The sequence below is a fragment of the Nicotiana attenuata genome, chromosome 8 (genome assembly GCF_001879085.1).
Source record: "Nicotiana attenuata strain UT chromosome 8, NIATTr2, whole genome shotgun sequence".
Taxonomy (NCBI): domain Eukaryota; kingdom Viridiplantae; phylum Streptophyta; class Magnoliopsida; order Solanales; family Solanaceae; genus Nicotiana; species Nicotiana attenuata.
Window position 1 is genome coordinate 17,751,378 of NC_031996.1, and position 12,151 is coordinate 17,763,528.

At 34.2% G+C, this 12,151-nt stretch overlaps 2 protein-coding genes across 3 annotated transcripts; one reads left to right on the forward strand and one right to left on the reverse strand.

Annotated features, from left to right (window-relative positions):
* On the forward strand, window positions 1,278-4,518 carry LOC109230999 (probable pyruvate, phosphate dikinase regulatory protein, chloroplastic). Its single transcript, XM_019396518.1, has 3 exons — window positions 1,278-1,885; window positions 3,256-3,895; window positions 4,087-4,518. The coding sequence occupies exons 1-3, from the start codon at window positions 1,463-1,465 to the stop codon at window positions 4,188-4,190; spliced, it is 1,167 nt and encodes a 388-aa protein (XP_019252063.1). The 5' UTR covers window positions 1,278-1,462; the 3' UTR covers window positions 4,191-4,518.
* LOC109231001 lies at window positions 5,496-10,313 on the reverse strand. 2 transcript variants are annotated; one of them, XM_019396520.1, is made up of 4 exons: window positions 9,689-10,313; window positions 8,919-9,024; window positions 6,203-6,431; window positions 5,496-6,098 (listed from the first exon to the last, which is right to left on the reverse strand). In XM_019396520.1, exons 1-4 carry the CDS (start codon window positions 9,869-9,871, stop codon window positions 6,017-6,019), a joined length of 600 nt encoding a protein of 199 aa, XP_019252065.1. In that variant the 5' UTR covers window positions 9,872-10,313; the 3' UTR covers window positions 5,496-6,016. The 2 variants fall into 2 exon arrangements, with proteins under 2 accessions (XP_019252065.1, XP_019252064.1); XM_019396519.1 differs by having other exon boundaries at window positions 6,203-6,446; window positions 9,689-10,310.

The window sequence follows — 12,151 nt, forward strand, 5'->3', positions numbered from 1 at the left end:
ACTGGAACTAATTTTACAATTATAAAATGCTATTAATCTTAAAGTAGGCTATAATTGCAGTTATATGCAATTTAGTCTTTTAAATACCAAATAAATTTGTAAAAATACGCAAAAATTACCTTAATTATATTTTGGTGCAAATATGAGAATAAAAAATAAATTATTCACATAAATGATAATCATGGGAATAAGTATTGGATTTTGTACTGATAAAATAGACAATAAATTGGTTTTAAAATCTTTAAAAATTAGGAAAAAATACCAAAACTCTTGGGCATGCTTATATATGCATGTACATGCTATTTTGAAAGTATTTTGTATATAAAATATATAGAAAAAAATTGGGTATCAACAGATGTATTTATATGTATTTGAGTTCTTACAACAATATTTTTAAATACATTGTTAGTTCTATCATTTTGATGTTATTCTTCAATTAGTTATGCATTCAATCTAACTGTATTCATCTGTATTTTAAACATATTTGTATTCATCTGTATTTAAAACAACAATACAGCGAAATACAGTAAAATACTCTCAATACAAATAGAAAATCATTGAATACAACCAATGAAATATACTCAATAAAGCAGTAATACCATGTATTAAGAATAAATAAAATATTGTGAATACAAAAATAAACTTGAATACATTGAACACAACTATTAGATACAACAGAGTACAAGCACTAAGTTTATTATGAAATATGCAGGCAGTAGGTTACTATTATAGGTTATATCCGGCATAAATACATGATGTATTCATATACAAAATATCGAATTTTAAAATATTTCTGTAGATACTTGTATCAATTCTGAGCAGAACCTCGAACAATAACAGGAAAAAAAACTCGAATTGTATCAGAAAAAAAAAAAGAGATTGAAACTCTGAAGAATGCTCTGTTTTTTCTATGTTTAGCGTCTAATAAATCTTCTCATTAATTGGTTTGATAATGTTGCGTGTTATAATTAATTTAGGTGAGTTATATTAGGAGTGTATCCCGTTAAATTAGCAGCTTTCCGTTATTAAACAACTTGAGAGACCTATTATTACGTTGTATTCATGAATACATGGTATGAATACATGTGAATACAACGGCTGACAGCTGGACTGCCCTATTTTTTAACCAATTTTGCTATTGTGTTCATGAATACAGTAGCTCGAATACATTACCATAACAACTGAAAGGTAGCTACGGAAAGTAATTATGTATATGATAGCTATAGAAAGTTAATAGCCACTAAACAGTAATCATTTCTGAAAATTCCTCTAAACAAAATAAAATAAAAACATGGGCCATATTAGAATAGTTGGATCGCAAAGATATGGGCCGACCCAGCCCATTTTGATTTCTGGAACCCCAAAAAAATCTCAACTGTGAAGGTGTTTTCATATTGCATATTCAGAAGATCAACAAAACACCGACTTAGATTCAGCGATAATAAACATCAAATTCGAAAAAATGATTTGTTCTTCTAGCTTAGTCATGTCCAGTAGCCCATCTCCTCCGGCGAGTTCTGAAGCTTCCGATGAACTGACTCAGCCACAGGTTCGAAAATTTAAAATTAGTCCTCAGCTAAACCGGTGGTCCAGAGCTCGAAGCATCCGGTCCGGAAGGAAATTAGACCGGTCTGTTGAATTACGCACCAACTCCGGTTCGCCGGTTCGGGGTGAAGAGGAATTTGAGTTGCCTACGTCTCCTAAGCGTGGGAGTGGGTCCGGTTCGGAGAGTGAAACGGAGGGTAACGGAGGAGGGAAGTCGATATTTATGGTGTCTGACGGAACTGGATGGACGGCGGAACACGCCGTTAACGCGGCGTTAGGACAGTTTGATTATTGCTTAGTTGATCGGCTTTGTCCTGTGAATACTCACTTGTTCTCTGGGGTAAGTTTGTACTTTTATCCTATAGTATTATCTGCTTGTGATTCTTGCATTTAGTTTAAATTTTGTTGTAAAATATGTTTACACATTTAAATTTTGTTGTAAGAAGTAATTAAAGTAACTCTACTTAATAACATTGATAGGTAATGTTTAATAAACGGTAAGTACCTTGTAATAACAGTCAAAAGCTACAGTGATGGTGTAACTATCAGTGCATATAACATAAATACTTTTGCATTTTGCATTAGCATTTAAGTTGTATGCACTGAGTAAAATATATTTATACAATCAGGTCATCAAGTAATTACAAGTAAATCTTGTGATAAATATACTAGTAATTGGTAATCTAGTAATTACAAGAAAAGTTGGGTTGAGGTGATTAGGAAGGTGTGGAGGTCGAAGATTAGGATAGTAGGTTAGGTAGTCTAGATTATTCATACCGATAATGTTAGTACGTACTCTCACATTTGGTTGGTAGTAGGCTTATTTGAATACCTTATGTTTTTTTATTTACATTTCGATCATCTTACTATATTGTGGTGTATGCTGCTTTTACATGGTTTTTCGGTGTTGTCCCGTCTTGTTTTCTTGTTATTATTGTGGTACCTAGGCTTGCCTGAGCCGAGGGTCAATTGGAAACAACCTCTCTACCTCCACAAAGGTAGGAGTAAGATCTGCGTACACACTACCCTCCCAAGACCCCACTATGTGGGATTATACTGGATATGTTATTGTTGGTAATCTAGCAAAGATGATGATTAACTTAATGTGGTAGGTTAAGATTTACTCATTGTGTTAAAAAAGACTTTACACTGTCGGTGGATGGAACTAAAATCCTTTTGGATTATAATTTAAGTTCTATGCAGTGATGGTGTAAAACAATACTTACACAATTAGGTTAGTTACTAAGTAATTACAGGTAAATCTCTTAGTAAGTATTAATTGGTAATCTGCTAAAAATGATAACTACCCTACCATATCACAGGTAAGATTGCATATATAACTTGATGTGAATTATGAAAGATTCCATGAGAATGGCTACAAATTTAGCTTACAAGTAATTTTCTTGCTTGGAGCTGCTAGTATGCTAGTATGCTACTGACATGCATTTTCATTTGTATAGCCAGAGTTAATACAATAGTAAACTTGACATGAAAGATTCATGTGAAAAAGCAATCCGATCTTGTTTTCTTTTTTTATCATCTAAAATATAAATGAACATTTTTATTATCTGATGTATTCAACTAAATAACTATCTGATGTGATCACGCCTCAGATATGGTTAAGCTTAGTGTTGAATAAGATTTCCTAGTACAAATAGATTGCTGGTTATTATGTTGAACTGTTTTTGCTTGATGGACCACGTTTTCTAGATTGATGATGTTGAACAATTAATGGAGATAATAAAACAAGCAGCCAAGGAGAGGGCGATGGTCGTCTATACTTTAGCTGATCCTTCTATGTCTGAATCCGCCAGACAAGCATGTGATCACTGGGGTGTAGCGTCTACCGATGTACTGGGACCAATTACAGAGGCGATTGGTGGCCATCTTGGTGTTTCACCTTCTGGCCTCCCTCGCTGGGCTCCTGGGAGGGAAAAAACTCTCAGCGAGGATTACTTCCGAAGGATTGAAGCAATTGAATTTACCATAAAGCAAGATGATGGCGCCTTGCCACGAAATCTGCACTTGGCTGATATAATTCTAACGGGTGTTTCACGATCTGGGAAGACACCACTGTCTATTTATTTAGCACAGAAAGGATATAAAGTAGCTAATGTGCCCATTGTCATGAATGTAGACTTGCCCAAGACTCTCTTTGAAGTTAATCCAGAAAAGGTTTTTGCTTTGACCATAAATCCTGTTGTTCTGCAATCCATCAGAAGAGCAAGAGCTAAGACTCTCGGTTTTAATGGAGAAATAAAAACCAACTATTGTGACATGGATTATGTGAAACAAGAGTTGGAATTCGCGGGAAAGATTTTTGCGCAAAATCCTGTCTGGCCAGTGATAGGTAATTCACCTTCCAAATTTTGTATGTCATATATCATATATGTGATGAAGTTTTTCTGTTGTCTGATAATGGGTGTAACACATTAGCATAACAATCAGGAGGCGATCCTCCCGCAACTACGCCCATGCAGACGAGTTAATGAGGTAGTTTATTAGTAATTTGATGATTCTTTTTCTTCCATTTGGTTGCAGAAGTTACAGCTAAAGCTATTGAAGAAACGGCAGTTATTGTTCTGAGACTTTACCATGACAGAAAGAACAGGTGTTCAATGCCAAGAATCTCAAAACGCTATTAAACTATTGTTCTCAAGCATTGATGGTTCAGATCTTGGGGTTCAATAAAAGACAGTACTTGAAAGTCAAGAGATCATCTTTGGCTGGTAATGCCGGAGCAATAAACTTACTATGATAGCAACTTATGTATGACAGGTGTCGTACGTTTTGGTTTATATGTTCGTAGAGTGCTCTACGTAGTTTAAATACGCTGATAGGTAATGATAACTCTTTCAATAAAAACCCCTGTTGCACCTCATGTAAATATTGCAACAATATGAACTCTGAATATAGCTAATGCTGTTGCATCTTTGTATATTTTGTAAATGAGTGATATTCTGTCTTTATTCCTACCTGGCTTGGGGGTGGAGCCTAAGGGGAATGGAGGGGGACAGATGTGGCCAGTTTTTTCGCTCCATAAAAGCTCTTTTTCTGTGTCTGTGATGCAAGTCGAAGGTCCAGCATAAAATGTGTACCTGTTTTTCTCTATCAGATAATGGTGTGCCTATATGGCATGATACTGTAATTTTCTTCACATCTATCCAAGCCTTGGTAGATAGAGTTACTTGGTACCTATTGCTGGTGGGAGGTAGTAGGTATTCCGTGAAATTAGTCGAGGTCCGTGCAACTTAGCCCAGACCCGGCGGATATAAAAGAAAAATTTATGTCGTGATACTGTAAAATGCTGATTGTCCATATAAACAAAGAAGTACCTGCAACCATGGGTTGAATCTTATACAGATGCATCAAGTTATGGATTAGCATGTAATACTCTTTCAGAGATGGTGTCTTAAACGAGTTGTCTTCTCATCAAACTAGGCAGCAACATGCGGCACTTGACACAAGATGTCCCCTTGACAGTGCCAAGTTCAGCTTCACTCTTATATGTTAATTCACATATGAGGCCTACGACTCGAAGTTGCTGTCTGCTGTGTGGGTGAGTTTGGGGAGTTAAGCACAATGTAAAGGGAAGAACCTAAGTTCCTTCGGTCGCTACCCACACATGTAAGACTCTCGCATGCACTCTGCTTTTGGCGCCCACAGTCTGCTTTACCTCTTGTGCATGGCAATGCCAATACTGCCTTGTTCTGCCAGGGCTATCCTTTCCTGCTTGGCATGGCGCTCGATGTCATGCTCATATAATGGCGCGACAAAATGGGCAAGTTGTCGCGGTGTGGAATGCTATGCTTATCTCAGAGTAAGTTGGATAAATATGCATACTACTGGCTATGCTTCAATATTCTATTAAGAGCTTATTGCAGGCATGGACGTTAAGGTCCTAATTTTTGTTGCTTTGTTGTTTGCCATCATTAAAGCTGCAAACAATAAAAAGAAAATAGCATGGGATCGCAATATATTACTCCTGGTTCTCAAAAAACATCTGTATAATAATATATCAAACCAAAAACACATATAAACAACTCGAAATAAAAAATAAAAAAAAGAAGAAGAAAAAGATGTACATGTGTTCCAAACCCTGCCACTCTTTATCTGAATATTTCGCATGTTTTTCATGTTGTGTCTACTATTTTCTTCTCGTAAAAGTCATACAACAAGAGGCAGCTGATTGAAGTTATATCTTTGAATTATTTCAAATGTTAGGCCAAGCTGTAATTTTAGCATCTCTTTTGGCTCCATTCATGTAACTCCTTTTTGTTATTCAAAAACTAGTGATGCTCAATATCTCTTCTGCTTCTATATCAGACTTCTGAGTTGGAATTTACACAAGTAGTTGGTTGACCTCTTTATCACTTTGTTATTTAAGAGAACAAACAGTTCCTCACATCTCTTCTGTTAACGAAAACGTTGTCTTCTCCATTTTGCCTGGCAATGGATAGTATGAAATAGATCAATAAGAAGCTTTGTCTTCTCCAGTAACTTTGGTCATGGATAGAGTGAAATAGATCAATAGTATTGTTCCGATACTTGACCTGTCAATGAAAAAACAAAAGTCAGCTGTTTTTACAATGCCCATTGGTTTGTACAAGACTACTAATAAATTAGAACATTGTTTAACAGGGCTAAAAGAACTTACAAGGTAGCAAAGAAAATTAGTATCCTCCTAGGATCAATGGTCCAAGAAGGGGAAGAAGATCGTCTTAAACTGAATCTTCTGCCACCAACTTTGCTCTCGGTGGCAGTAACACTGTTGGCGGCCGCCACCAGCGGTGTGGCGGCCGCTGCTGTGATCTGATTATGTATGTCTGGTGTCCGATGATCGGCTGTCCCCACCGTTACTGCCATCGTCTTTTCAGGAGTGTTAGCTGCTAGCAAAGATGCTGCACTTGTAAAATTAAGTTTAAACAAATTGTACTTGTAAAAGAAATTGTTATTGTATATAATTTAAATCTTTAATTTAATTCCATTCAGATTACATCATAATTATGTCTTAGCTTAGTCTGCTTCACTCAATAATTCTAATGCAATGTGGTGCTTTTTTCTAAATTAGGGGAATAAAAAAGGAATGCATTCTGTAAATTCCAACCCATTGGCATATTATATACTATAATCATTCTTATCTTCAACATTTTTGGATGTTATTGAGTGGACAGCTTGGATAATGTAATTTTTCGGTTGTATCCATTTTGATTGCAAAAAGATGTTAGTGCCATAATCATTTCATCAAATCATAGCTCACGGAGAAAATCTTGGCAATCTTTAAAGAAAACATTAACAAAAGGACAATATCTAATAAGATAATTAAAAGATTAGTAGTCTCTAAAACAGGAGGGCTCACGTGCACCTATATTATATAAATTACAAACTAATGGCGTACGTAATTGGCACATCTAGGATTGAAGATCAGAGTAATTCACCTCATCCACTAAGATGATTTTTAATGGAATTAACCTAACTACAAGGCAAGGCAAGAAGGGGAGCCTTGGAGCAACGGTAAAGTTATTTTCGTATAACCTATAGGTCACGGGTTCGAGTCGTGGAATCAACCGCTATTGCTTATATCAGTGATGATTGCATCAGGATAGGCTGTCTACATCACACCCCTTGAGATGCGATCCTTCCCCGAATCCTACGTGAATGCAAGATGATTCCTGCACCAGACTGCCTTAAACAAACTACAAGACAACTAAGCTAAGTACAATAATAATACTTAAACAAAGTTTTGATCTTGTAAAGTACTACCATATGAAAATAACGAGACAGAGTGGAAAACTTAAGATGTGAGTTGTTTAGTGAAACTATGTTTGTCGTGCAAGTGCATGGTGCATGTTTAGGCACGATTGTCACTTAATAACTCTATCTATGATGGTCAAACTAAATCCTTCATAATAATTATCATAATTGCGTATAGTATTACTAGAGGCCGACCCAACATTTGAAAGTGGAGGAGCACCACTGTCGAATAAAAGTTTGAGTAAATGCTGGAGTCGGAATCGAACCCAAGTAACATACTAAAAGTCAATGTGCGCCCGTTTAAATCGGCCATTGAAGCTGCCTAAGATTGGAATCTCAGAATACCAATCAAAATATACATATGTTATTTAAGATGTATACATATATAGACATACATTTTTTCCGAAGTTAGCGGGGGTCGGTGACTCCGATTATTACGATTAAAGAAGCAAATTTAGCATCTACCTCAGAAAAAAAAAAATCTGAATAAATAAACCTCAAAACTCTGAAAACACGATGCATTGGTGATTTTAGCATTGATAGAATTAAATTAAGATGGTTGATTAAATTCAAACAATCATTAAATGATGCAGTTGTCTTTTTATCCTAGCATGGTAGGTAATTGACCTCTATCTCGTCTGTACATATATTTATTAAAAGATAATAAAACTACAGCGGTGATTACGAAATATAGACAAAAACTGCTAAACTTGACAAAGATTAATTTCAATCCTTCTAATTTATATTGGAGGGTACATATAAGTGACACAACGATTGTGCTTCTTTTCCACGAAACTAAAATTTCTACAAGGAGATTAAATTGCTATATTTAGGACTCAAAATTGCAATCTAAAATCATTTTACGAAATTTATATTTTTAGCCTCTTAAATAGTCAAAAATATGTACTATACTTTTTTTTTGTATATATGTGTATTATATACATATGCTATATTAATTTCGGCCGACTAATCAATTTTATTTTGCCCAACAATTTTAAGTCACCTTTGCCACTACACCAAGGGTATTCCTTATTTATAGACGATTCGACTATTTTTACTACAAGACATTTTCAAGAGCGTTCAAAAACTTTACATACAAAGTAATTATTATTTCCTTGTTTACACAATTTAAATTTTTGATGAAGGGACTCAATTGAAACCATTCGGACCAAAAGAAAAAAAAAAAAAAACAAATTGGTCAATATCTTTTTACCGGTGCTTTTGCTGGAGACGGGTAAGGAGAGAAAAACATAGTTGGTGGACTTTAAACCTCAAGAATTTTACCAGCTACTCCATCTGTTCCGTTTATATGAATTTTTTTGCCTTTCGATTTAAGTTATATAAACTTTAACCAATATTTTAAAATGTATATTTTCTTTATACTGAGATAAAAAGAATTGTAACTTATACTACTTTTCATATAATTTTGAATATCCAAATTTTAACATTTAAGATACTAAGTTAATGTAATTCAATTTAGCGTAAAAAATTAGTCAAATTGGTTCTCTAAAAGCGAAAAAATTCACATAAACTGAAAGGGGGAGTAATTGATTTTAGCAAACTATTGGTAAATATGAAGAAAGTGAACAAAAAATGAAGAACGAAAAAAATTCTATTACCTCTTGGTGAAGTCGCCACCATTAGGTTAGTGTCTTTCTCATTCATAGCGTTAAAGTTTGTTCTTTTCTCGCCGCCTCGCAATGAACCCTTTCTTGACAAGTTTCTCTGCAATTTTTTTCATTCTAACAATTAGTTTAAAGAAGATAAAAAAACCAAAAAAAAGAAAAAGAAAAAGAAAGCAAACAAGTATTTCTGGCTTTTGCAATATGACCGCTTTATTAATGAAGAATACCCCTTTTTCCCTCTACAAGTTTTCTTGCTTAAAAAAGAAATTCATTTTTGAATTAGACCAAGAACGAAGTTGGAAAACTAATGAGTTCTTTCCTTAATATTGTCAAAGGGATTTAGTAGTTAAGAAAAATTTGTGTTGACATAATGTTTTTAAGATGCTCGGGGGCATGTAGGTTTCATGGAAGAGCCACGTTCAGAGGTGAGATATTGGCAGCCTAGCCTAATGTAAGTATCAATGGCGGATTCCACGGTTCTAACCCGTAACCTAGAGGTCAGACAATTTTACCGTTGCTCAAACACTCTTCCCTTCAATGTTACAACTTTGCCACAGTTCTAACCGCAGGGTTAAGGGAAGAGCCGTACTCGAGGGTGAAATGTAGCCAGCCTACCCTAATATAAGCATCAGTTGCAGATTCCACGATTTAAACCTATGACCTATAGATCATACGGAGACAACTTTACCAGTGCTCACATGCTCCCCTTCAATGTTCTGAAGATGAAAACATTAAAATGAGAAAGGAAGATGAAATTAACTTACAGTAATTCTTGAATTTCCACTGATTTCTTTCTCCACAAGATGAGATATGCTTTCCATATTCACAACAAAGCTCTCTGATTTTGTGCTTGCGCACTTTAATCCATTAATATGATCAGAAACAGAGATCTTTTCAACACCCTTTTCTCCAAAATCTCTATTCAAGCTTTGATTTTCAGCACCCATATTTTCTTGCAGTTCAATATGCACAGCCCAAACAGGAGGGTTGGTCCTTAGTTGGAAATTGGATATTACCAAAGAGAAAGCACAAACCACATTTAACAATAAAGTTCTAGGAGTTCAATAAAACAGTTGTCAAAGCAAAACTTTGAGAGGGACTAAAAAATTTAAAGCAAATTGATCCCTGTAAAAGAAAATTAGGATTGACCCAGAAAACAAGGCATATTTGCTGAATGAAGAGTTGAAGGAGCTGTTTGGAAGTTTGAGGCGAGGTCAAAATTTAAATTTAACTATTTTTATTGAGGTGTCGAATATAAAGAAATAAATATATCAATAAGTTAAGAGATTCGACATATAATCATATTAATAAAAAGAATTGATCTATCTATACAGTATAATTTTTTAGTGGAGGAATATAAATTGACTTCCATCGGGTAAGGTACGCGCGCCTATACTCTTAGGTTCTTACCACCGAATGCATAGCACTTTTGAAATTATTGTTTTAGAGTTTAATATAACTTGTTCCATTTCATGTGATGGTTTGATTAGGCACAAAATCTATGATTTCTTTTTTTTTTTTTTCAAATTTGTAGTCTAAAATAATAATTTTCAGATCCACTTTAATTGATTTTTTGATTGTTTTCATACATATTAAAATATTTACCTTTTATCATTAATTAATAATGAGATTGACCATATTAACCTTAATTTATTCATTGAAACTATAACAAATACTCCCAAGCTCTTTACTCCAACGGCAACTTTGAAAAAAAGAAGTTAATTTCTTTTTGATATCTGAAAAAATCAAATATTGTGAATTACAAAAAATACCAAAAAACCAATTAAAGTTAACCGAAAGGAGTAAATATTTGTGTGACTATAAGTTATGTCATTAAGGATCAGATAAAAATTTAAAAATTGATTTATTTTTAAATTAGGTCAATAATATACAATTTGCCTAGACTCCTCGTGCCTGTTTGGAAGGTATCACCAACTTGCCTACCCAATCAGGAAATAACAGTTTATTACCTGATGATTTGACAACAAAACAAACACATGTAGTTCAAGGAAGTCAACTTTCCATATTCAATAAATAAACAATTAATAATTTCTAAATTCCAAGTGTTTATTACGATTATGAGAAAGACAGATGCTTTATTTGCAAGACTCCATCCTTTTCTTTTCTTCAACTGCAACATGTATTTTGGTTTTGAAAATAACCGAGTTACCAACCTAACACGTCAGGCAAAAGTCTCTTTTATAATTAATCTTCTTCTTTTATTTCTTTGTTTCTTACGCAGACAGAGCTCTAACATGCAAAGACACGTAACTTAAATGTATAACCAGATATTTTTTAGAACAGGTGTGCACAATTAAAGAAAGGAGGAAAAAAGTGTTAAGTGGGAATTGATATTTATTTTTTTGAGTAAATAATTAAGTATTAAATAAAGTGTACCATTCAACCTTTACGAAGCATGAGTGACAATACATAATATTGGACCAATTCTAGAAAATAGATACATAAAATATCTAGTTTGACGAAGGGAACACGGGTTCACGTGCCCCATAATTTATGCTATATATATCCGCCCTGTACCATACACATAAATATTAGGCGTGGTTATTTTTTGATTTTCCATTTGGTGTTTGATATTTATATTGGGATTGACTAAATTTGGTTCACGCTTGAAAATCCAATATTGGGAGTAAAGTAATACCTAGTAAAGGTGACTTTAGGGGTAGATCTAGGAGGCAGAAAGGGATTCACACGAACCTTCTTTACTTAAAAACTACACTCATCTACACATAAGGTAAAATCTGTTTTGTGCCTTTATGTATTATATTTTGAATCTGTTGACACAACGCAAAAGCATAGTTTAGTGTCAAAGGACTTCAAAACCTTTGAGGTCACTGGTTTAATTTTTACTAGCCACAATCACTTTTAATTTTGTAAGTTTTTCTTTTTTGGACCTCCTTAGCGAAATTTTGTCTCCACCACTGAGCGACTTTATATGCAAGACTGAATATGAAATTTCTAATTAATAATCAAAAAATACTTATCACTCCACGATAAACGTCGTTGGTATATTAGGTATGCTTATACTTTTTGATAAGTTTGTTTCTTCTTTCTTGTTAAAAAAAAAAAGAGCAGAGGATGATGTAAGGGGAAATTCAACAAAAGATTAAAAAATCACGTGAATGTGTTAACACCCAGAATTGAAACTCTGTTCTTAAATGAGTGTTTCTGAATTCTGATGAATTTATGCGCTGGTGATTGTATAATTG

Coding starts and splice junctions, on each gene's coding strand:
- LOC109230999 (XM_019396518.1), top strand. CDS start 1,463: ATGATTTGTTCTTCTAGCTTAGTCATGTCCAGTAGCCCATCTCCTCCG. Junction 1,886..3,255: donor ATACTCACTTGTTCTCTGGG/GTAAGTTTGTAC, acceptor CACGTTTTCTAG/ATTGATGATGTTGAACAATT. Junction 3,896..4,086: donor TCCTGTCTGGCCAGTGATAG/GTAATTCACCTT, acceptor ATTTGGTTGCAG/AAGTTACAGCTAAAGCTATT.
- LOC109231001 (XM_019396519.1), bottom strand. CDS start 9,871: ATGGGTGCTGAAAATCAAAGCTTGAATAGAGATTTTGGAGAAAAGGGT. Junction 9,025..9,688: donor GTGGAAATTCAAGAATTACT/GTAAGTTAATTT, acceptor AAAAAATTGCAG/AGAAACTTGTCAAGAAAGGG. Junction 6,447..8,918: donor GGTGGCGACTTCACCAAGAG/GTAATAGAATTT, acceptor TTACAAGTGCAG/CATCTTTGCTAGCAGCTAAC.